Raw genomic sequence first — 25722 nt, forward strand, 5'->3', positions numbered from 1 at the left:
TCACTTTAGCTGTCTTAAGCTCTACACTATCAACCTCCTCTGAAGGTTCTAAAAACCTCCTAATAAGTATTTGGAAGATTACCAGGAATTAAACTCGCTTAACTGGACCTAAATTACTAGCACGAACTGCAGTTCATTTTGTTCCACTGAATAAACTGCCCAGAAGGGGCCATAATAACTACTGAAGGGAGAAATATTCATGCTGTATTGCCTATACCTTACTAAATCTGGTTATTCACGGGTCTTAGAAATAAGGTTTACTTTGCAAGATTTGGTATGCATAGTTACATAGTAGGTGAGGTTGAAAGAAGACACGAGTCCATCAAGTCCAACCTATGTGTGTGATTTTTACATTGTATATCCCTGTATGTTGCGGTCATTCAGGTGCTTATATAATAGTTTCTTGAAACTATCGATGCCCCCTGCTGAGACCACCGCCTGTGGAAGGAAATTCCACATCCTTGCTGCTCTTACAGTAAAGAACCCTCTACATAGTTTAAGGTTAAACCTCTTTTCTTCTCATTTTAATGAGTGGCCACAAGTCTTGTTAATCTCCCTCTGCAAATTTTTTTTTATCTCTATTGTGGAGTCACCAGTATGGTATTTGTATATTGAAATCGTATCCCCTCTCAAGTGTCTCTTCTCCAGAGAGAATAAGTTCAGTGCTCGCAACTAGAGGTCGACCGATATCGTTTTTTCTCATGCCGATATTTATAAATCGTGACGGCCGATAGCCGATATAGGATGCCGATTTATTTGGGCCAATATGTTAGGCCATTTTTTATGCGCTTTTGGGCTAAAAATAGCACCTGTAAAGTGCCTGCAAAACGGCTCCCCTGCAGTCTGTGTGAAAGTCCGAGTGCTTTCACACTGAGGCGATGCGCTGGCAGGACGTTAAAAAAAAGTCCTGCAAGCAGCATCTTTGGAGCGGTGTACACCACTCCTGCCCATTTAAATAAATGAGCACTGTTCCCGAAGCGCCTGCAATGCGATTTGGCAGCGGCGCTTCACGGGCGCATTAAACCCCTTCCTCGGCCACTAGCTGGGTTATAAGTGCCCCGCTAGCAGCCGAATAGTGCCGCTAAAACTAGCAGCGTTGTACCATCAATGCCCGCCCGCTCCAGTGTGAAAGCAGCCTTAAGTAATAAGTGATACACAACATTTCTTACATTTAAACATTTATTAAACAAAACAAACCTCCAATCAGTTCACTTGTATGTATAATGTAGATAAAAAAACCCGATATATTAAATATTAAATACACAAAAACAGGCACCCTCCGACATATTTGAATATAAGCAACCGCATCATGCGAAACACACCCAATCACCATGTGGGGGCGTGGCTGAAGGCAGGTTTTTTTCCCCAAATAACTTTATTGATATAATTGTGGCAGAGCAGTGTGACAGGACTCGATTGACTACTATGTTGGACACCCACAGTGATTTAGCGGCCCCGGCTTGACACCCCCCCTCAACATGTGGCACCCAGGGCCGACCACCCCCCCATTGGTTTGCTGCTGCTGTAGTGCCAGGCTGGGTGTATGATGGGTGTTGTGTTTTTTTGGATGGGTGCTGGGCATAGGTGTGCACAGCCTATTGCATTAGGATGTGCACCCCAAAGCTCAAACACACGACTTTATCTGCAGCTTTAGCTGCAAGGGACAGTGAATGAATAGGAAATGCTCTGTGCTCAAGGGCTTCCTGTTCCTCAGTTTACTCTGCTTCAGTTATGAATGAACATAGAAAGTGAGTATGTTCACTGTGTTCATTTAGAAAAGAAAAGGGCTGGTAAATTACATTGATTTTGCCCCTTTTCCCACTCTCCATCCTGAAACATCCCCTACAGCAGCTGGGGGAGAGGAAGGAAGCCAGCAGCACTGCGGTGGGGAGGCACAACACAGGGGTAAGCCTGGCACAGCCCCTGTGCGCACCTATGTTGTAGTTTCGGTGCTGGGTGTATGATGGGCTGTGGCTGTAGGTTGATGCTGTATAGGTAGGTTGGTACTCGGTGTCTCCAGTGTGTAGATGATGCTCCCCCTCCAGTGCTCTCACCTCACCTCCCTTTCTCTCTGCTCACAATGAGCCTCATTTAGATATGGTTTCTGGTGCCGGGCAGCGGCGGGGCTCAGTGCCGCCCCCTCTGAGGTATTGGGTGGTAGAAGGGGGGCAGTCACCGGGCATCCCACCCTACAACACTGCAAGCTCAGCCTGAGCACCGAACCTCCCCAACCGACCAACACAGACCAGAGGACACCCAGATCTGTATTATATAGGGGACTCTACACCTGACCCGCTTACCTGTGAGCCTGATAAAGCCGACAATACTGTCCTGCACCAGCAGTCTCTTCAGATAGGTGGGAACCTTTATGACTCGAGTTGTGATCTCCTGACACCCCCTCAATGTGTGGCACCCGGTGTTGGTACGCCATTGCCCCGTGGTTAGAATACAAAGGTTTAGCGGAGAGGATTGCCCCGTCTACTTTGATTGTGTGGAACGGATAATCAAGTCTTTTTTTTTTCATTCAAATAGTCGGTTGAACGAAAAAAAAAAGACTAATCTATGGGTGGCTTATGTGTCTTTCAGGTATATGTATAGCCACTTTTTTTTTCGTTTTGGATAGAGTAGAGAAGGGATTAAAAAAAAGACTTTTTGCTGTCTGCATGTAAGGAGATTTCCCTTAATTTCCTGTTCTGTACATACAACAGTAAATGGGAGACGATCTCTTCAAATTGAGGTAAATTCCCCACTTAGCCCTTGTCCACAAGGTCGGAAATTCCAATGGAAAATGTCCGATCGGACTGTGTTGATAGATAATCCGACCATGTGTGGGCTCCATCTGACTTTTTCAATCGGAATGTCCGACCAACAAAGTTTGAGAGCTGGATATAAAATTTTCCAACAACAGGATCCGATAGAACTTTGTCCCATCGTTTGTAGAGAATTCCGATCGGGCAAAGTGCTACATGCTCAGATCAAAATTACGAGACCAAAGCTATTGGCTACTAGACTGAATGTAGTCCCGTCATAACGTACAAACGTCATCACGTTCCGAACGATCGGATTTTCTGACAACTTTGTCCGACCGTGTGTATGTAATACCAGTTTTGGAAAAAATCCGTTGGATTTTGTCGGAATGTCTGACTGTGTGTACAAGGGCTTAGACATGTCACACAGGTTTGACTCTGTCACCCAAATAGGGTGTCCCCATTAGAAAATTTTAAATTCTGCTGTTGACAATGAATTCTTGCCTCCATTAGACCAAAATTCATTGAAGGTGGCACCTCCCAAATAATTTAAACAGTATGAAAAACATGTGAAGTGAGACTTTCAAGGCACCAAGCGTTCCACCACAATTATTAATAAAATAATAGTTTTTATTGATATACACCATTAAAAAGACAGGACCAAAGGTCCAGCAGTTTGCATAAAAACAAATAAGCAAAAACAGATCATCAATGTGTATTGAAAACCACCACATCATAAATGCATATACAACAAAACAATGGTCACAATATAACAATTTAATATAGTAAACAATTCACAATTAGAGTTTTTAACATAGCATAAAATAGGATGTTAACTTTGTATGGCACAAAAGATACCCAAACTTCTGCCTCAGATGTATCAGCCTTTTTCTTTAGTTAATAGAAAATCTGACCATTCTAGCAAAGGCTCTCCTAGTGACCATTAATGTCGAATACCTCTATTGCTCGATCCCTCACAAGAAAGTTATTCAGGTTATAGTAAACAGTACTCTGAGGCCATGTCGTTTTTGTTTTACATCACAATGTTTTTGTCTTCAATGGTTCCCACTTCCTCCAGGTCAGGGCATAGCGATGGGGACCTGTTGTGCACCATCCTACGTCAATTTGTCCCTGAGGGAGTGGGAACGTTCATTTTTATTGTCTGAGTCATCCATGTACTCAGACTATATTCTCACTTGGCTGAGTTACACTTGACGCCTTTTTTTGAATTTGGGATGGCCCCATTGACAAGTTGCAAGATTGTTTGAAATTTATGAACTGAAATCAATATAACTTGTCTTTCGCTATCTTTGATCACCAAAGAGTAAAGTTTTTGGAAGTTTAAGAAAAATGCTTTGGCTGTCGCTTCTGAGACATTGCATGCTCTCTACAAGTTGAAACATGTTTGGGCTTATAGACATAAGATAGACCTACTGCTCTGGTGACAATTCAGACATTTTTGATTTCTTAACACTTTCTCTCTTGCGGACTGTGGTCACCAGGACAAAACGAGAATCTGAATCCCCCCCATTAGGGACACAGACAACAATAAAAATCTTGACAGGTGTTCTATCCCTTTTGCACTACCCAAGAAAAATGTTTTGGTTGTACACTAGATCCACAAGACATTTAGAGCTTGTTCACACTATGTGTCGACTGGCATTTTTATACATTGGATTGACGCCAGTCACTGAAAGGGCCAATGTCAAGTTGGGCATTCAGGCAAATATAAACGTAGGAAACATTATCTCATAAAGGCAATGTTATCATAAAATGGCATCAGAGTATATTTTTGATTAATAAAGCAATGCGTGACATGGAGGAAAACTATCTCTTGCTGAAAGCATATGCCCTATGGATCACGTGTTGTTCCGTAGAAAAGGGAAGCATTATTTAACTAATGCTCCAAAAGCAAATGAGGGTTGAGAAAAACATATAAGGTAAGGGTATAGAACAAGGCAAGAATAGAATCAGCTTAAGAAGAGAGAACACTCCATCTAAGCTAGATGCTAAGGTCTTCTCAGAGCTAAGCTAAGCATCTAATTCGCCCTCTGCCCATGTTACAAACTCTGTGGAGTACCGGAACATGGACCAAGTGCTCCACATAACGGAGACACAGCAGACATTGGGCCAGACCCTATAACTGATCATTTTAGCATATGGATCGTGTAAACATAGCCTTAGAACGGGGGTCTCCAAACTTTCTAAGCAAAAGGCCAGTTTACTGTCCATTTTAATGGGAGGAATAGTGCCCCAATGTTGATATCAATGAGACGAATAGTACCCTATTGATGGTGTCAGTAGGGGGAATGGTGCTTCAACATTGGTGTCAGTTGGTGGAATCATGCCCCAAGGGCCAGATAAAGGCAAGCAAAGGGCCACACCTGTCCCCAGGGCTGCAGTTTGGAGACCCCTGCCTTAGCATTAAGACAGGGGCATATTTGCCGCTGGCTCTCAGATCTCTCCATCAACTGCCCTGCTGGTTCTCTTGTATTGATGCTACTGACATCTTTTTCTTTTGTGTCATTGCTAACTACAAGGGACAGAACCATTCTGCAGCCTAATAAACAGTCAATAATCTTCATTAATTGTGTCTCTCTTTCTTCGTGACCCTCTGGCTCTCCCTGTACATCTCTGATTGTTTTTCTTGTATGCTCCTTCCTTTACCATGTAATGATCAGGACACACATCAATGCACACTGGGAGATCTAGGAGTTTTTTGATAATGAAATGAGCAGTTGATGTGCTGTAAACCATAACTACATAATTAGAAAACCGCTTTTAGCAATCCCCCAATCTGGTTTCTGATTGCGCATTTTTGAGATAAAGACCGAAATTGTACTACATCTGTGAAAATTGTTTAAAAAATAAAATAATAGTTTGTATTTCAGTCCATCCTAATGCATTTAGGTTGTATGCGCTGTATTCTACAGAATGCGAACTGGATAATTTTACCATCTGGCTTTTAAAAAGAATGTTGTTGTAAATACTGGAATAGCTATTGCAGTTTGTTTGCAGCGTGAAATATGACAAGCATTCCTAAAGCATTGTAAAAGAGGCTATTTTGCTTTAATATAAACCAGAGGAAGCATGTCATCATTACTAATAGAAATTCTTTTTTACATTTTTTAAATTTATAAGACGCTGTTAACAAATGACCTTTTTTTTATTATGTAGAACATACAAACTTTTGTCATTTGTGGTCACCTAAATCCAAACACCCCCTCTGGTATTCAGATTTACCGATGTCAGACAGGTGACTGCTACTAGCGATCCTGCTTTGTCGACCAGTGGCATGATCATTCAAAGGCTGCCAGTTTGTCTCTATGGATTTGCCCTCTGTAGGCGAGTCAGCGAGATGTCACTCCTGTCGCTGGCGATCGAAATTTAGCAGAGTCTGAGTGATATGTGGCTCCATCAGGACAGGCAAGCAGCCTCTTTAGCAACCCTGTTGCTGTCGGTTTGTCTCCAGCGGTAGAATCGCCTGCCTGACATCAATCTTAAAGTATAACTAAAGGCAAAACTTTTTTCTCCATTTTGGGTAGAGTGCAGAGGGATTAGAATGTCTGTGCCCTCTCTATTAGTCCTGTTTAGCATTATCATCCAAAATGAAAGTAAAAGAACATCATTTTGGGTTGTCCCCAGAAAACTTATAGAGGGGAAATGGGGACACTAGTTCTGGTGACCTTGGATTCCCCTAGGAATTCCTTTAACCTTGTCTGGACCACCCACTGTATATATACGTCAATACTTTACTTTATATAACGTGGCCATAACCCAGGTATATTTTTACACAATGGGCAATCCTTTTTCAGATAAGTGGTCTTGGGGGTGGATTCGCCATGGATCACTTTTATGGGTGGCAGGAGAGGTGCCAGCCCTGGCCCCTTCCTGGTCATTTTCCCCCGCTTACTGGAGACGTAGGTATCGGCGAAATTGATCCAATGGGCAGAAAGTCGAGTGAGGGCAAGATGGCCCCCACTCGACTCTATGCCCTTGGAGGACCAGCGTGACGTCAAACTTCACTTCTGCCCTCCTTTTTTTTTTTCTTTTTTTGGGTGAAAAAGTAAAATTAAACCCAGATCTCACGTTAAAGAAGCCTGTATTTATTTCTATTACAAGGGATGTTTATAGTCCTTGTAATAGGAATAACAAGTTTTGTCTAGAGTTCTACTTAAAGGCTGCTACCAGCTGTCACTGAAGAGAAACAATCATCATTGTCGGAATTTGCTCACTCTCTTGCCTGCTCACTAGGTGACAATTCTCAGGCCTGGGGATGTACTGCTTAAGCCTCAAGCACTGCATTGTGGGTGTGGGGGGTATGTTATATGTTTCCCCGAACCAACAGAATTCTAACTAGGCAGGAGGAGACAGGGAGGCAGGCAGCAGTATGGCCAGCCCAGCACCACATACAGTGTGGTGGTTAAAAATCTTCCTTGCTGCATCTTGAAAGAGGTTTTTTTTTTTTTTTTTTTGTTTTTTTTTTTTTTATTACAAATGTCTGTTACATAATGATGGATTGTGCTGAAGGTAAAATGTACTTTACATGGATTTTAAAGCAGAACTAAACCTAACCTAATTAAACCGCCTAAATGGCTGAATCCTATGTGCATGTGTGGGATTATTGCATCTCCTGCTGGCCAAGCAAGAGGCTGAAAACCTGGCACCCGGAAGTAGCCCAGGGAGAAGGTGATAGTGGCCAGCAAGGGATGTAACCATTGTATCTCTGGAAAGTAGCAATATTTGGGGGGTTTAGTTCAGCTTTAAAGCAAAGTTCCACCCAAAAGTGGAACTTCCGCTTCGAGCACTACTCGTCCCCTGAAATGCCACATTTGGCATTTCATTTTTTTGGGGGGGTACCCTTTTTTCCTTGGGACTTCCTATCCCACTCCCTGCTTCCTATCTTCGGCCGCCCAGGTGACTCCTCTCGCCCTAGGCGGCCCCTCCCTAACAGCAATCTTCTGGGACACAACTCAGGTCCCAGAAGATCGGTTGGCCAATAGGAGAGTGCAGCGTGACATGCGCAGTGCGCGCCGGGGCGTGAAGCCAGAGCTAGCCTCCTGGCGGCCACATCGCTGGACCATGGGGCAGGTAAGTGTCGGTTTATTAAAAGTCAGCAGCTATATTTTTTGTAGCTGGTGACTTTTAATAAATTAAAAAATGGGTGGAACTCCACTTAAAGGAATGAAACTACATATAGATTATCCTCCCTCTGGAAAATCTGTACAGAAAACAATAATAAGGGTTTACTTACCCTGCAAGCATTTACACTATATGATCAAATGTTTGTGGAAAACTGACCATCACACTTATATGAACTTGGAAATCCATATACAAAAGCAATGGCATTAATATGGAGTTGAACTGGCTTTCCAACTGTAACAACCTCCACTCTTCTAGGAAGGCTCTCCACAAGACTTTGGCGTGTGTCTGGGGTATTTGTGTCCATTTAGCCATCAAAGAATTTGTGGTGTCAGGTACTGATATTGGAGAGGAACACTTGGCTTGTAGTTGGCATCCAATTCTTTATAAATATATTCCATAAGGATGAGGTCAGAGCTGTGTGCAGGCCACCCGAGTTCTTGCATACCAGACTCCTCTAACCACGTCCTTAAAACGGAGTTCCACCCATAAAAATATTTTTACATAAATGTGCAACAAATAACATATAACAAATGACATTTCGAAAAATGTTTTTTTTTTTTTTTTTTACCTTTTTAATCCCTGTTGCTATGTGGTCCCTTCTAATCTTCCCCTTCCTCACCACGGCTCCTTACGTCACTTCCCTTGGCTCCTCTGCTCGCTACTGCTCCTGTGAGATGCGTCTCCTGATTTCCCAAAAGTCAGTCGGCAGCGCCGAGGGCTAGGTTGCCATAACAACGGGGCGGGCACTTCCATGATGGCAAAGTGTATAGTTTACAGCGCCGCTACGTGCTGTTACTGCGCATGCGTGAAAATGGGCGGTTCATGCTGGGAATACAGCAGCACCGTATCCCAGAAGAATATGCTTGTTGGCTTCTCCTGCCCACAAGCAAGATGGGAAGAATCCTCAAGAAAGAAAAATCAAAGTTATTTTTTAAGATAAATATATAATAATTGCAGCGCTAATGACAAAAATAAGAATAGCATGCATTATGTAAGATTTAATAGTAATTAAAAAACATTTAACCCTTGCAGCATGGGGGGGAGACACTGCAAGTTCAATTTTAATACATTCTCAGTGTTCAGCTTAAATGCGTTTTCTCTTTTGGATATAGATTTGACTACCGGTATATAATATTAGTATACATGTCTAGGGAGACCCCTCTAATGCGAAGCATTCAGTTTCTACTTTTATTTTTATTTTTTCTACTTCTACACTTTTATGTGTTTAATGCCTGAAACAGGAGGATATGAACATAGTAGAGTTTAGTTTTATTGTGGTATGCGGTATAAACTAAATGTGTCATATTTGGAACTATATGGTTTGATATGTTTATAGCAAAATTAAAAGCATTGTGTAATATGTCAAAGTAGAGCGTTTTTTGAGCAGTTGCAATGTGGAGACCGGACATTTTATATTTGCAGTTAAAGTGACATTAACATCTTTTTATTTTTATTAACCGAGAATAATAATATAACTTAGCTGTTTTTTTCCATTCATTTCCTCTTATAAGTTTACATTTGCAATAGTCACCCATTATCAAGAGATTTCTCCCGCAGTACTTTTTTCTGCTGCTAGATGTCCTCAGTCTAATGGCTAGCATCATTCAATCCACTTCCTTTGAGCCAAGGTCATCCTGAGCCTGTCTCAGCCAGTGTCTGGACAGTGAAAGGAGAAGCAGCACAGTGATGAGCTCATCTCTCTGTCACTCTATCTCTTCCTATATCCATGCTTCTTGGCCTGCACATGCACTGATTAGTTCCTTATGCTGCATCAGCATTAATATTTCAGCTTAGCCTTTTGACATCTTTGACCGTTCCTTGCAGACATCAGCACCAGGGACAACACGTGTCTCCCCATCATGAGATCAATAGTCTCTATGGACAGTATAGAAAACCTTGAGGATGGGGAGCTCACAACTGAAATGACCAGATTCTACCATGCAGATGGACTCTGGTGCATAGGTTTCCTCACTTCTTGCATATTTTGTTTTCCCCTTTTTACCCCCTTTTTATTTTTTTTAATGCAACCAGACTGGACCCGCTGTATGGTCCAGCCCCATTGTTGCCATCTTCTTGTCTACCTACTTTGCAGTGTTATGCAAGAGCTGTGTTGTTGGCATTTCCCTTTTTTGCTTCGAAAAAAAAAAAAGAATAAAAATGATTGAAACTGAAATGATCCAATTCTATAGCTCAGCATCTTCCTGTTACAAATGACAGTGAAATTAATTATAATTGCCATGGGTAGTTGTGAAGTACTTAAACAGCTTTTACCTATTGTAGATGTTTGGTGCATTTTCTTTTCATTCTGCTTTTTTTACGCTGAGTATGCCTTAACTTTTTTTTTTTTTATGCTTTAAAACATTTGTTTCATAATTTGGTGAAAATTTGGATTAATGTCTTCTGCTGTTTCAATTTACAGTTATTATTTTATACTGTGACTATATCAATCTCAGTCTGCAATTCAAGGTGCATGGTTTTCCAGCACACGTTACATAGAATGCATTTCTGTTGAGCATAATTTGGCAGCTACACATGTCCTAATGACATGACTTGGTCGATGCTGTGCGCCTTTCTTAAATGTCTCCTAATCAATGACATGGAAAGCGGTCCTGGCTTATAGGTGTCTCCAGTTTCTAATGAAGGTGCCAAACTGAGCACTAAGCTTCTCAGCATCTCACACCTATATTATGCTGGAAGTATGTAGCCTATCGGGGCAAAACGTGAACATTTCATTGTTATAAGGATACTTTGCTGCTGGAAGGTATATGCAAGAATGTCACGTCATACTGATTCCAGAAAGGCCATAGTGCATTAAAACCTGTTTTATGGCTCCTCTGCTGTGCTGATGCGTTAAAAGAAAAGTATGGGCAAAGCTTTTTTTTGGCCGTAGTAATCTTTTGGTTCATAGGAATACACTTACTTTTGTTCTGTTATGACCCAGAATCGGCCCACAATGGGCTAAAGATCGCAATCGGCCGATGTTGCAGAGCCACTCCAAGTTCCTGGAAGGATCGCGACTGTAGTGTCAGGATCCACCCGGCCTCCTGATTGGTAGTTGCTCCCGTCCCCTCTCCAGCCCAGCTCTCTAGTGAGCGCTGAAGGGGCAGAGTGGAGAGTAGGGACTGTCCACTCTGAGAAGACCAAGAACTAAGCGGTCATGTGATCGCTCAGTTCTCAGTCTTAGAGACGGTAGGGGACAATTGCAGCCTTAGACCCATGCTGCAGTATGAAGGTTGAGTAGGCATGTTTTTTTATATAGACGAAACTTCTCCTTTTAAGATTGTTGTCTAGATATCACCAGAACAATATTTTGCTCATATATTGTATATCAGGGGTGCCCAATCTTTTGAAGAGTGAGGGCTACTTAAGCGACTTGGTAACCGGTCGCGGGCCACAATGAGCGGAGCGGTGGATGGCATGTTCCGTGTCCACCCTGCATTTGGAGAGCGGACACAGACACAGCCCACAATACTTTTTAGCAGATCGTATTGGAGGTAGAATACAAGTCGGTTTATGTCTGTCACTACTTAGAGGTGAATGGAGGGACTGTTGGACGTCTGACGTGTGAAAGGGGTCCAAGTCTGCTTTCACACTGATGCGCTGTGGTTTACCCGCACCACGTGTGCAACGCAGTGTACCTTTGGCTTTCCTGCAGTTTGCAATAGACTTGTATTATATTCTGCAGGTTTGGTGCACTTTCAGAAAGCTCACCAAACTCGCAGGTAAAAATCGAAGCCTATAGCTCAGTGCAGGTAACCCACAGGTAAACTGCTCTGCACCTGCAGATCAGTTTAAAAGCAGCCCAGTAACCGCTGCAGGAAAGATATGCCCATATATACACTGTGATTTTAGTAACAAACTGAGCTTTAATAACAGTATTCTTTCTATTCTATCCCACAGCAGGAGGTCGTGGGGCACATCAGAGGGCTCCGCGGGCTACTGGTTGGGCCCCCCTGCTGTATATGAACATATAAAGTGTCAGTTGTATTGATCCTTCTATAATCCTAATTTAAAATGGTCACATATGTTGTATAGCACTCCAGTACCTTAAAAACTGAAGAAATACAACTCTCAGATTTTAATCAGCTTGTGATCCTATTACTCCTGTCCTTTTAGCCCATAAGTAAAATGGGTGGACACCCATTAAAACCACAGGACCAGCCGAAAGAGCCAGACATAATGTGCCCAGTAGAATGCCCCAGATTTGGGGTTCAGTGGCACTCTATAAGCCATATGGAAATTCTTCGATGCCCATTTAGGTCCCTTTTATGCATCTCTAGAAGCACTGTAGAATGCTACACACGTAGCCACTGGTTTGTTTTAGCAGAGTAAACATTGCTAGATTCCGACCATGATTCTGGAGATACAGAGATGAATCTAAAGTAAAATGTCATGGTCAGCTTTGACGGGTTTTCACAAACATGCCGGCGCCATTACATTTCAATGTAAAGAAAACATACTGCTTACATCTGCTGGATTCACATTATGTTTTCAAGGACTATTTTTTTTTATAGACAACAAAGACACATTTTTATATTATGTGCCATATATCCTTTCTTACTTTGAACATTCTAAATATACCAGGCATACATCCTCAACATTCTAGACTAGAGGCAGCCACAAAAGATATTTTATTCTCCTCCTTATCCAGTTAATAACATCTGTCTGCAGTTGCATACATCTAATCATTTCAAGATCTTTTTTTATGTATAGATCCGAAGAAGGTGAAACCATATGATGTTTCATACTGATGGGATTATCTTGTATCCAGGCTGGGTTTCAAAACAACACGTTAAAGTGGAACTTTACCGATAACAACTTGATAAAAAAAAAATCTATCAAGGAATGTACATTCCACATTAATAATTATGCTCCCAAAATAAGTGTGTGCGGTAAATTGGCTCCAGCATGGTTTCTGTATCTTCTTGCTGGAGGCTGCCATTTTGCTGAAGCCCAGAGCCCCTGAACAGCAGTAAATCTTTAGGCTGTCAGCAGATCAGCTTCTACAAATTCGACAGTCACACCCCCCCGAAGATGTCAGCATGACAAAACACCATTTCAGGGCAAACTGAACAGGAAGTAACGTCATCCCGCAGACATGAACTGTGGTAAGAGATTCCTCTGAATGTGTAGCAAGGGCTTTGCGCTGTGGATTGTTAATAGCGGTCAGAGCTGCTATCGATTATGTGTAAGCACTTTGTTCCTGAGTCAAGGCTGTGCACCTTTTAAAGTGAGTGAGTATTTATATGATTCTAGACCAGTTTTCAATGAATTGAGGATTTTACACCATGCAAGATTTTTTCTTTCTTTGGCTATATCTTAACCTGTGGGAGGATTGCTGATGGAAGAGAGTGAGCTACTGGTCTGGGCCCCCTTCCCTTCTAAAGCAGAAAAGCGTTGTATGATCCATATAGGTTTATTTGCTAAAGCAGAAGAGTGCAAAATCAGGCTCACTTCTGTAGAGAAACCAATCGGCTTCTAACCTCAGCTTGTTCAGTTAAGCTTTGGCAACAAAAGCTGGAAGCTGATTGGTTTCTGTGCAGAATTGAGGCTGATTTTGCACACTTCAGCTTTAGTAAATAAACCCCATATTGTCTAAGTAGGGTCATGGTTATCTGGTGAGTGTTCTTTGTCAAAGGTGATGGCACTTGAGTGCTTTTTTGTCTGCACGGAAGACTATAATTGAAGTTTCACTTGAAGCATAGAGCACTATTAAATGTAATGGGCACTTTATGGGCATTGTTGCAATTTTGAGCACATACTGAGCATTAAGAGCATATTTGTGGAGATATATATATATAATATATATTGTTTGTATAACATTTTTTGTCTATATAGGTTGCACTTTATCACCATTATTGGTTCACTTAGTGCAGCTATAGCTGTATGATTAATACATTTGGCACAGTGCCTAAAAACAGAGCAAACTGAGCATGTGCAGAGCAGGGTGAGACAGTGTATTACTGGATTTTAAACAGTATAGAAACTTATTTTTAATATTTTACATAGCTATACCTGCAACAGAGGCAAATATTAATTATTGATCTAGTGGGACTTAATTTTCTACTTTAAGCATCCCTATGTGACCTAGGATGTCTCTTCTGCAATATAGAGCTGCCTGCTTGCAGTTTTTCATAAATTATGTTTTTAGTCCCACTTTTTTTTGTTTCAATAGTTATTATTACAATTTTAAATCATCATACAGTTTAAATAATCATCATGAAATAGTTAAAAGAAGGATCTGTTATCCAATATGATCAGTTTCCCTGACCTTTTAAACATCAACAAAACATAATCAAGAATAAACTGTATCTGGGGAGACTTTACTGTCCCCTGGCAGCATCCTACCAAAAATTTTCCATATGGTATAACAGAACCGATAGCAAGAAAAAAAAAGAGAAGAGAAAAAAAAAAAGGGAAAAAGAAAGGGAGAAAAGAGTGGGGTCTGGTGGGTCCCTTCACCCCTCAGGGAGCCTGGAGATGAGCAATCCAGGGATTCCACACTTTTTCAAACCTAGCTTGCTTATCTCATCGAATACTAGTCAGTTTTTCATTGATCATGATCCATGATATCTTGTGTTTCACCAGGGCACGGTTGATTACAGGTGATTTCAATGCGCGTGCAATAGTTATTTTAGCCGCTAAAAGAATGAAGAATATGAGAGTTTGCAGATGTCTGGGGATCTCCTCCAGTAGATCACTAAACCTGCTTTGACCCCTCTAGGTATATTTTGTCCCGTCACTGAGTATATCAGGTATTTAGTCCCACTTTAAAGAGGAAGTAAACCCTGATGGGCTTACTTCCTCTTTGATTCCCTGCAAAGGTAAAGCATAATGGACTACTATGCATCGCATAGTAGTCCATTATGTGTCACTTACCTGACACAGGAGCCAGCAAAGTCACCGCTGTCCCCTTGTGTATGGAGCCTCCATCTTCTTGGTGGGTCTCGCTGCTCCGGTGCTGTCATTCGATGGAGCCGCGGTGACGTCGCTCCCACGCACGGGAGCTGCCACTCGCGGCATATCGCCGTTAACAGCGGCGCGCTCAGTCCCGTAGACGGCGGGACCTGTCTTTTGGCAAATATCTCCTAAACCTACACGGTTTAGGAGATATTTCTTGGACCTACAGGTAAGCCTTAATTTAGGCTTACCTGTAGGTCAAAGTAGTTTGTAAGGGTTTACAACCACTTTAAAGCTCTCTGATCGCCAGTAAAGGCCTCTGTCACTAAATAAAATGGTTAGCTTTTACTTTGCTTTGGTTTTGCTTAAAAAATTCAATTATACCCAGTTTCGCTTTGGTTGCGCTTCAAAGCATCTTCAAAGCCCCCATAGAAGTCTATGGCAAAGCTCACTTGAAGCCCCACCAAAGCCTCATTGAATACCCACCAAAGCTCCACCAAAGCCTCATCGAAGCAAAAACAAGGTGTAAACAGGACTGTAAGCTAAACATTTTATTTAGTGATAGGAGCTTTGACTGGTGATCAGAGAGCTTTAACAAAGTGTGCCTGAAGCCATTTAAAGCAAGTGTAAACTAGCCCTTAGCCACTTGTTCTAGTTTATTTTGGCTATCTGGCTATAGCATCCAGCCTTTAATAGTACCACAGATTACGTTGTATATGATACAGCTTCCTTGTGCATCGCAGTCGTGTATTTGACTGGTTTGCATTTGTAATATATGTTTTCCAGTGTTCTCTCTTTTGTCCTTGTCCTGTCTTAACTTTCTTGTTGGCACAAGACTAGCCGATGGAGCCTGGTCATAGCACAGTGTGTTACTACTAAATCTCCTGGCTCCCGACTAGACCGACAGCTGCAGCTTTCAAGTGCTTTTTCAAAGAATCCTGAAATATTACATGCCATACTTTAGGTTGACAGAGTCGATGAACTTTGTTGTGGTCTCCTTAATGTCTGCGGCCAGATTTAGAAGAGCCACCTCAGCTTGAACACATTTGATTTGTGCTATGTTTTATTAGTTTGATACAGACTATTTTTACATTACAAATGGTAAGTATTTATTACACCATGATACAGTTCTGGGCTAGAGATTTATATCCTAAGAAAACTAGATGTAACATATATTCCCGTCAGTACATTATTTTTTATGTCATTGTCACTTTTGACTACTTTGGAAAATGTGTAAGTGCACATAAAAGAGATTAACCAGTATACATCCAGATTTGGGAAACTTTCTAAGCATATGAGTTATTGGAAATGTAGTTTGTTATTACAGTGAGAAAAAACAAAAATATTGGATCCCCTGCAGATTTTGTAAGTTTGCCCACTTACAAAGAAGGGAAGGGTCTAATATTTTTATCATGGGTATATTTTAAATGATAGAGACAGAATATCAACCAAAAAAAAAACACAATACAAATGTTATAATCTGAGTTGCAGTTTAGTAAGAAAAATAAGTGTAGCACTGACTCCCGAAGGAGCGGCTGATTTTATTGGGCTTACCGTTACTTTCTTCTCCTCGTACATATCCAGGGGTTCCCGAGGTAGATGATCCAAAAACTGCAGAGACTGATGCAGATCCACTTGAAGGGATTTTTATTTGCGAAAAAATTGTTAACAACACAGTCTCTCAATGTAGGGTTAGAGGGTTTAGGTAGGCAAATCCAGGCTCTCTTATCTATAACTTTAATGGAAAGAAAATCTCTCACCGGTAGAAAATCCAGAGAATAGCCATTCACAACTGGATTCTCACCCTTATTGGATAGTCCTTCTCTCACCAGGCCTAGCAGCCAACAGGGTGTTTAAATCAGGAACAAGTCTCTGCCACAGACTTTGCTATAGAACCCTTTAGTGAAACTGAAAGTTTGTAGAACCCTCGTATGGTACCAGTATCTTACAGCTGGTCCGGCGATACCACACGAGATTGGATTTGCTTGGGTCTTTCAACTTGTCCAGGCTCTTAATGAGAAGCCAGCCCTTGCATGGCCTTCTCCCGAAGAGTCCTCCCCTGGATAATTTCACAGTTGCTGGGCCTCTCCACTAACTGAGATGGCACCGGACCACCTCTAAATCCTTCAGTTTCCTCGCCTTGGGCTAGCCAGCCCAGAGACGTATGATTGGGTGGATCCACACCCCAGGCCATGAGAGTCCTGGGACCTGGTCAGGGGGAAAAGGACCAAACAGTCAGAACATACTTCTGGACCGGAACCCCGAAACACGTGACATCCGCACCTTAAGTACCCTCTCCCAGGAAGCACAGCAAGAGTGACACTCCCACTGGGCTGGTTCCGAGAGTGAATAATCTTAATGCACCCAAATAGACTGCATTCTGCACCCTGCCATGATGACAGTGCCACCTATGGTCAGGCAGAACACCCAGCAGTCCAGCTAGACTGGCGCGGAGGTCTAAATTTAGGATAATTAAACCCAAAACCAAACTGTGCTTTAAAGGTAAAGTTAAATGACAAAAACACATAGTGCGTGCTCTTCAGGAGCCAGCGCTACATAAGTATTTGATCCCCAAGCAAAACATGACTTAGTACTTGGTGGAGAAACCCTTGTTAAGCACAGAGGGAAGACGTTTCTTGTAGTTGGCGACGATGTTTGCACACATCTCAGGAGGGATTTTGGTCTACTCTACAGATCTTATCTAAATCCTTAAGGTTTCTTGGCTGTCACTTAGCAACTCAAAGTTTCAGCTCCCTCCATAAATTTTCTTACCTGAACCCGTTTGTTCCAGCGATGAGCACGAGCCCAGCGACTCCAGCTCATTGGCTTCCGCTGCTGTCAACCAAATCCAGTGACACTAGAGCGGGGCTCAGTCCTGCTGTCTGTGTCAATGGATGCAGCAGCAGGATTTGTGAGCGTGCCCCCATGGAAAGCAGCTCTCCGTGGGGGCACCCGATGAAGACAGGAGCCAAGAGGGCCGCCGGAACCTTTACATTCGCTTTAAGGAATCCATTAAAGTAGTTGTAAACCCTTACAACACACTTTGATCTACAGGTAAGCCTAGATTAAGGCTTTTCTGTAGGTCCCAGAAATATCTCCTAAACCTATACGGTTTAGGAGATATTTGCCGAAAGACAGGCACCGCTGTCTACGGCGCATGCGCCGTAGACAGCGGCGCAATGAGTGCGGCACCGTCAACGGCGAATATGCCACGCGTGGCGGCTCCCGTGCGCATTCGCAGGAGTGACGGCTTCGCCGAATGACAGCGGCAGAGCAGCGAGACCCACCGAGAAGATGGATGCGCCGGACTACAGGGGACAGCGGTGACATCGCTGGCTCCTGTGTCAGGTAATAGTAGTCCATTATGCTTTACCTTTGCAGGGAATGAAAGAGGAAGTAAACTCATCAGGGTTTACTTCCTCTTTAAAGAACTTTAGAGTTTAGTGGCTGTTTGTTTAAATCCATGGTCAAAAAAGTGTAGCCCATGGGCTGGATGCAGCCCTTTGCTTGCCTTTTTCTGGCCCATTGGACACTGCTTCTACCACGGATACAAGGTACTAATCCTCCCACCAACAATGAGGCACAATTCTTTCCACTGGCACCAACAATAAGGCATGATTCCTTCCACTGATAAACAATTGGGCCCTGTTCCTCCCACTAACACCAACAATGGGACATTATCCTTCCAAATAACACCAGTGAAGGGGGACTATTTGTCCTCCTACTTGACCACAGGAGATTTTTTCAGTTGTTTTTTTTTTTGCTCCCACTAATCACCAAGACTGAGGCCTAGTCTAATCTCTCTGCCGCTGGGACGTTGTCTACTCTCACTGGCCACAGTCTGACCCTCCTAAACTCTGAGGAACTGTAAACTTGTCCTTTGGTTTTTGAAAATTTGCAGACTTCTGGTATAAAATATTGATGTACTGTACATTCCAAACATTTTAATTAGCTTTTACATTGTCGACAAAAAAGACACTTGGTGCTTTGCATTACCAATGGATGTTTGAGGGTTAAGCCATTCAAAATTAATGCATTCAAATCCAAACAAGGATATATGTTCAATCTGTGTTTTGCTTTTGTTTTTGGAACAAATTAGCTTATATGTGTGTGCTTGTGTAAGTGTGATAGGGAACTTTAATTGTAAGCTCTTCTAGCTCTTCTAGGGCAGGGGCTGATATGAATAGTTGTGTATTCTGTAAATTATGTATAATGTTGTTCCTATAGGAATTTGGGAAATAATAAATAATAGTTGTTTGGTTTGGTATACTGATAATTAATGATTACTCTGTCATTTTTATTTATTTATATATTTATCCTTGTATAACGTTCCCTATTGATTTATCTTTTTGCTTGCAGTCAGTGATAGATGTTTTACCTTTCTCACTACATCTACATCTCACTTTAAGGGTAGTTAGCACAGAGTTTAATTGAAGACAATACATTTAGTAAATACTGAACAGTTTTGAATAGTTTATTTTGATATATTTTAGATCAGAGGTAGGCAAACCCCGGCACTGGTGTGGCAAGCGGCACGTGAAGCCTTTTTTGCCGGCACCCGACTCCCTCCCCATGAGAAGAGCAGCGCAGGGAAGTGTCAGGGAGACACTAATGCATTTCAATTTAGGAATTCCCCATGCCACAGCTGCAGTGAGGGGGAGGCACTGTGCCCCCACACATTGTAAAAGATGGGAATCATTGTTTGGTTCTCTAACTCTGCTGTAGTTGCGATTGTCAGCTTTTGTGATGAAGAAGAGATTGGATGTAGTTCTGCTAGGGGGGACAGTCCCTGTTTCCAGGAGGAGGACGACTGTCATTGGCCACTGCGGAAGCCAATCACAGTCCTGCTAGCCCCGTCCACCATCTGGAGGAAGATGACTCACTTGGTTGCCACTACCAATCTCAGAAGAAATTTCACTGTGATTGAGAACCACAATCAGGTGGCAGTTTGTGGAATTACTGTTGAGTTTCTGGGAACTTTGATGAAATTATTCCTGAACCTTTGTGTCACTACTGAACCCCTACACTCTGTGGCCCTTTAAGCCACAGCCAGTATTCAGCGCACTTTTTTTCCACTGCGGGGGTCCAACTTATGATCCTGCACACAGGACCACTGCTTTCAGAAAATGCCCCTGAGCTGAGCTCATCATACATCACATGCAAGCTCATGGACTGGATGCAAGAGGTGGATAAACAGGATGAGTGTGCCAGCACAAGTAGATGTGTCTCATCTCTGCATCCTTTCACCACTCTGCATATCATAGATGAGAAGAGGATACAGTGGTGGAGCAGAAGAGCAGGAGGGTACAGCGGTGGGGCAGGTGTGAAAGGAGGTGTATTGGAGGGACAGATAAGCAGGAGGTTTCGGTGGTGGGGCAGGAGAGCAGGGGGGTACAGAGGTTAGACAGATGTGCAGGAGGTATGATGGTGGGGCAGATGAGAAAGCAGGTTACAGTGGTGGGGCAGATGAGCAGATGGGTTCAGTGTTAGGACAGATGAGAAGATGATTCAGTAGTGAGACAGAAGAGCATGGGGATACAACGGTGGAGCAGATGTGCAGGGAGGTACAGTGGTGGGACAAATGAGAAAAGGGGTACATTGAAGGAGCAGATGAGCAGCATGGTTACAGTGGTGGGACAGAAGAGCAAGAGGGTATAGTGGTGGGGCAGATGTGCAGGAGGTAGGCCGCGTACACACGGGCGGACTGTTCGCCCAACTTTGTCCGTCCAACAGTTTCGGCGGACAGTCCGCTCAAACTTAGCATGGACGGACATGCCCACACACGACGAACGAACAGTTTGCTGAAACCGTGCGCGATGACGTTTCGACACGTACGACGGATCGAAAATTTCGACGTCCAATACACTGCAATGCAACCTTCCGACGTGGAAATCCTTTCTGAGCATGCGCGAGACTTAGTTGGCCGAACAAGCCTACACACGAGCGAACAGTCCGCTGAAACCTTGTTTCAGCGGACAGTTTTTCGGAATTTCCGTAAGACCTTGTTCGTCCAACTGTCCGCTGAAACTGTCCGCTGAACGCCCACACACGAGCGGACTGTCCGCTGAAACACTGTTCAGCGGACAAAGTTGGGCGAACAGTCCGCCCGTGTGTACGCGGCCGTACTGTAGCGGGAGGGATGAGAGGGGGAGGGGTTCAGTGGTGAGACAGAAAAGGATGCTTACCCCTGTTTTAGAGAAAGGAAGATGTGTGTATATACTTAAAAAAAAACTTATTAAAAAAACTAGTATGCAGTGTGATGTTTTTATACGATTAAACATCCCTGTGTTGGGTGAAATGGAGAACAAATTAAAATCGTGTTTTAACAAAAAAAAAATGCTACATGTATTTATTCGATACCTTAAAGGCCGATTGTAGTTTTAAAAAATTAAACCAGTAAAGTCAGGCTGCATCAAAACTCTAGCTCCAATGAGCGTGCTTCCCTACCCCAACCCCAGGCATATTTCTCCCATACAGCTCTATATACAACAGGCAATGTAAGCTTTCCTAATTGAAGCACTGTAGTGGTGACTTAGTGAACTCATGTCATCCCACTATACAGGGACCACTGTTTTCATACAAAAAGTAGCAGTCTTTAGATGCACCCTTCAGGCAAGCAAGAGAGTTTTCTGCTGGGCCAGAAACAAAAATCTACATTAAGCTATTCTCCACTGGGTGTTTTGAGGTACCACAATTTTATTGGTTTATTCATTTGTCAACTACAGTTGGGGTTTAAAAGGTTCCTACTCAAATGTAAATATGGTGTTTGTCATTGTTGACCCAATTTTGAAGGTGCATGCTTCGGTGCAGCTATTCTAATCTTTGCTTTGCTGTGTATTTGGGTCACTGACCCAGAACAAGCATGCCAAAGTGCAGTGTTAGGATACCAGGTATGTGCATGGTGGTTTTGGGGTCAGTCTGACAAAATAGAAGGGATGAGGAAATAACTGCATTCGATTTGCACTTTCAGAAATGCATTTTTTTATTGCAGTTGTTAAGTTTCTTTTTAGACAGATTCTTATTATTTGGAGCAACGTTTAGGGCCTGGTGAATTTCCAAAGGACCCAAACACTTAATTATTTTGCAGTAAACCAAATGTCAGTTCAAGGAATGGGGAGGCGGGGAGCTACCTTCCCTAGGGCCCTAATATCCTTTAATCTGATCTGGGCACTTTTGGACATAGTAATAGTAATGCCACTTGATACTGTTCCTAAAAGTAGACCCAAAAGTATCTAAAATTCATATATATATATTTTTTTTATTCATAGGATGCCAGCAAGCAGAAACGAGAAAGAAAGAAGACGGTATCATTTAGTAGCATGCCAGCCGAGAAGAAGATTAGCAGTGCAAGTGACTGCATCAATGCAATGGTCGAAGGATCTGAACTGAAAAAAGTCCGGTCCAACTCTAGAATCTACCACAGGTACTTCCTTTTGGATGCAGACATGCAGTCCTTGAGGTGGGAGCCTTCAAAGAAAGACTCCGAAAAAGCAAAAATTGACATTAAATCTGTAAAAGAAGTCAGAACTGGAAAAAATACCGATATTTTTCGCAGCAATGGAATTTATGACCAGATTTCAGAAGACTGTGCTTTCTCTATAATATATGGGGAAAATTATGAGTCCTTAGATCTTGTTGCAAACTCTGCTGACATTGCCAATATTTGGGTAACCGGTTTACGTTATTTAATCTCCTATGGAAAGCATACACTTGACATGATTGAAAGTTTCCAGGACAACATGCGAATGTCTTGGCTTACACAAATGTTCAGGGAAATTGATGAGGAAAATGGGGGACATGTACCAATTTCTAAAGCAGTGCAATTTATTAAAAAGTTAAACCCATGTCTTAAAAATAGTAAAATTGAATTAAAATTTAAGGAATTACAGAAATCCAAGGAAAAAACAAATAGTGATGTGACGCAAGATGAATTTATTGAAGTTTTCCATGAACTGTGCACAAGGCCGGAGATTTACTTTTTGCTCGTTCAGTTTTCAAGCAATAAGGAGTACTTGGACACCAAGGATCTCATGATGTTTTTGGAGGCTGAGCAAGGTGTGGCACAAGTAACAGAGGAAATTAGTCTTGACATTATAAAAAAATATGAACCATCTAAAGGCAAGGAGAAAGGATGCCTATCTTTGGATGGATTTACAAATTACCTTATTTCTGCAGATTGCAGTATTTTTGAACCAGAACACAAAAAAGTGTGCCAGGACATGACTCAACCTTTGTCCCATTACTATATAAATTCATCACATAATACTTACTTAATAGAAGATCAATTTAGAGGTCCATCTGATATTTCTGGTTATGTTCGTGCTCTGAAAATGGGATGCAGAAGTGTTGAATTGGATGTTTGGGATGGCCCAGATAATGAGCCTTTCATCTATACTGGGCATAACATGACAACACAGGTTGTCTTCCGCAGTGTGATTGACGTCATTAATAAATATGCCTTTCAGGTATCGGAGTTCCCATTGATTCTTTGTATAGAAAACCATTGTTCTATTAAGCAACAGAAAGTTATGGTTCAACATATGAAAAAAATCTTGGGAGATAAACTTTATACCACTCCTCCTAATGCTGAGAATTCCTATCTTCCATCTCCAGAGCAGTTAAAAGGAAAAGTACTAATCAAAGCCAAAAAACTTCCCCCTGACTGCTCAGGGTTTGAGGGGGATGTCACAGATGAGGATGAGGGCATTGAGATGTCTCAGAGGGTGAGCAAAGAAGGGGAAGATAACCAAACCATTGTCGCTGTTAAGCGAATTCAGCTTTGCAAAGAGCTTTCGGACCTTGTAAGTCTTTGTAAATCTGTACAGTTCGTGGATTTCCAGTCATCTTTCCAAAATCAGAAATACTGGGAAGTTTGCTCCTTCAATGAAGTTGCTGCTGGCAAATATGCAAATGAAAACGCTGGCGATTTTGTTAACTATAATAAAAAGTTCCTTTCTCGGATTTTCCCAAGCCCAATGAGGATTGATTCCAGCAACATGAACCCTCAAGATTTTTGGAAATGTGGTTGCCAAATAGTTGCAATGAATTTCCAGACTCCTGGACTAATGATGGATTTAAACATTGGCTGGTTCCGGCAGAATGGAAACTGTGGGTTTGTTCTACGACCTGCCATTATGCGTGAGGAAATATCTTTCTTTAGTGCTAATACTAAAGATTCTGTGCCTGGAGTTTCTCCTCAACTTCTTCACATTAAAATTATCAGTGGGCAAAATTTCCCAAAGCCCAAAGGGTCAGGAGCCAAAGGAGATGTTGTGGATCCTTATGTGTATGTTGAAATACATGGAATACCTGCTGACTGTGCCGAGCAAAGGACAAAAACAGTCCATCAAAATGGAGACAATCCAATCTTTGATGAAAGCTTTGAATTTCAAGTTAACCTTCCTGAGCTGACAATGGTGCGATTTGTGGTGCTAGATGATGATTATATTGGAGATGAGTTTATTGGACAGTACACTATCCCATTTGAATGTCTCCAACCTGGCTACAGGCATGTTCCTTTACAATCCTTGACTGGAGATGTTTTGCTGCATGCATCGTTGTTTGTCCATGTAGCAATTACAAACCGTAGAGGTGGAGGAAAGCCTCATAAACGGGGTCTCTCTGTTAGGAAGGCTAAAAAATCAAGGGATTATGCATCTATGAGGACCTTGCTTATAAAGACTATTGATGAAGTTTTCAAGAATGCAATTCAGCCTATAAGAGAAGCTACAGATCTACGAGAAAACATGCAGGTGAGTGCATCTGTAAGATTTGTTCTCTACATTTTATGTAGTGAGTGAAACTAAAGCTGGCCCTGTACTAAGCAATTTTGATATGCAAATTCACTGATTTTATATGCTTTTTGCTATAGCTGGATAGTCTGCAGATTAATAGATGAGATAGAATGAACACTTTTAAGGGATGAGACGTGACAGAGAAATGTTACAACATGTTAAATTATGGGTTATTTATTTAGAAAAATTGTGTTCAGAAGAGTTCCTAGAGCCAAGACCAGAACTTGTGTACATTGTGATCAAGTAGAGCAACGTTTTTTTTTTTTGTTTCCTTCTAGGCCAGGGGTAATGAATTAAAATTCAAGGAGGTCCGGTCGCCAAAATTTTCTTTGGGCCGAGGTCCGAATCTGAAGTCTGCGCTATGACTCAGAAAGATTGTAGTCACTGTATATCTATCAAAAACATGAGAAATGTACAATTTCCTTAGCATTTCAACAATATTATTGCTACGGTTTCCTCCACACACTTTGGTAATCTGTAAATGTAAATGTCCCCATTAGTTTTCCCCCTTACATCAGTTGCCCCTATTAGAGTAATTCATTAATTCATTGCCCCATCAGACTACCCCCAAAAATAAGTTGCCAAAGGCAGACTACTCTCTTACATCAGGCATTCTTGTCAGAGTGCCCACTTACATCAGGTTTCTGCAATGGAAAGCCCCCTTACAGCTGGTGTCTCCCATCAGTGTGCCCCCTTATACAATTTGTCACCATCAGAGTGCCCCATTATATAAAGGTGCCCTCTTGCATAGGGTGTCCACATCAGCGTGCTCCCTTACATTAGATGTCACCATAAGTGTGCCTCCTTACATCAGGTGTCCCCACCAGATCAGATGTGCCCATCTGATTGCACTTTAAATTAGGTGTGTTCTTCACAGTGCCCCTTTACATCAATTGTCCCCATCACCGTGCTCTTACATCAGGTGCCCCCATCACAGTTCCCCTTTACATCAGATGTCCCCATCACAGTGCCCCTTTACATCAGATGTCCCCATCACAGTGCTTCTTTAAAGAGGAAGTAAACCCTGATGGGTTTACTTCCTCTTTTTTTCCCTGCAAAGGTAAAGCATAATGGACTACTATGCATCGCATAGTAGCTCATTATGTGTCACTTACCTGACACAGGAGCCAGCGAAG

At 42.2% G+C, this 25722-nt stretch overlaps 1 protein-coding gene across 1 annotated transcript in view; it reads left to right on the forward strand.

Moving 5' to 3' along the window:
- The window catches only part of PLCL2 (phospholipase C like 2), a 279279-nt gene that overhangs the window by 115509 nt on the left and 138048 nt on the right, over positions 1-25722 (forward strand). Inside the window, exon 3 of the mRNA XM_077491381.1 lies at positions 22061-24544. Coding sequence (XP_077347507.1) covers positions 22061-24544 — 2484 coding nt within the window. The remainder of the gene's footprint in view (positions 1-22060; positions 24545-25722) is intronic.

Source organism: Lithobates pipiens, unplaced genomic scaffold (assembly GCF_037356315.1).
Source record: "Lithobates pipiens isolate NorthernLeopardFrog02 unplaced genomic scaffold, aLitPip1_a1.2 Scaffold_19, whole genome shotgun sequence".
NCBI classification, from domain to species: domain Eukaryota; kingdom Metazoa; phylum Chordata; class Amphibia; order Anura; family Ranidae; genus Lithobates; species Lithobates pipiens.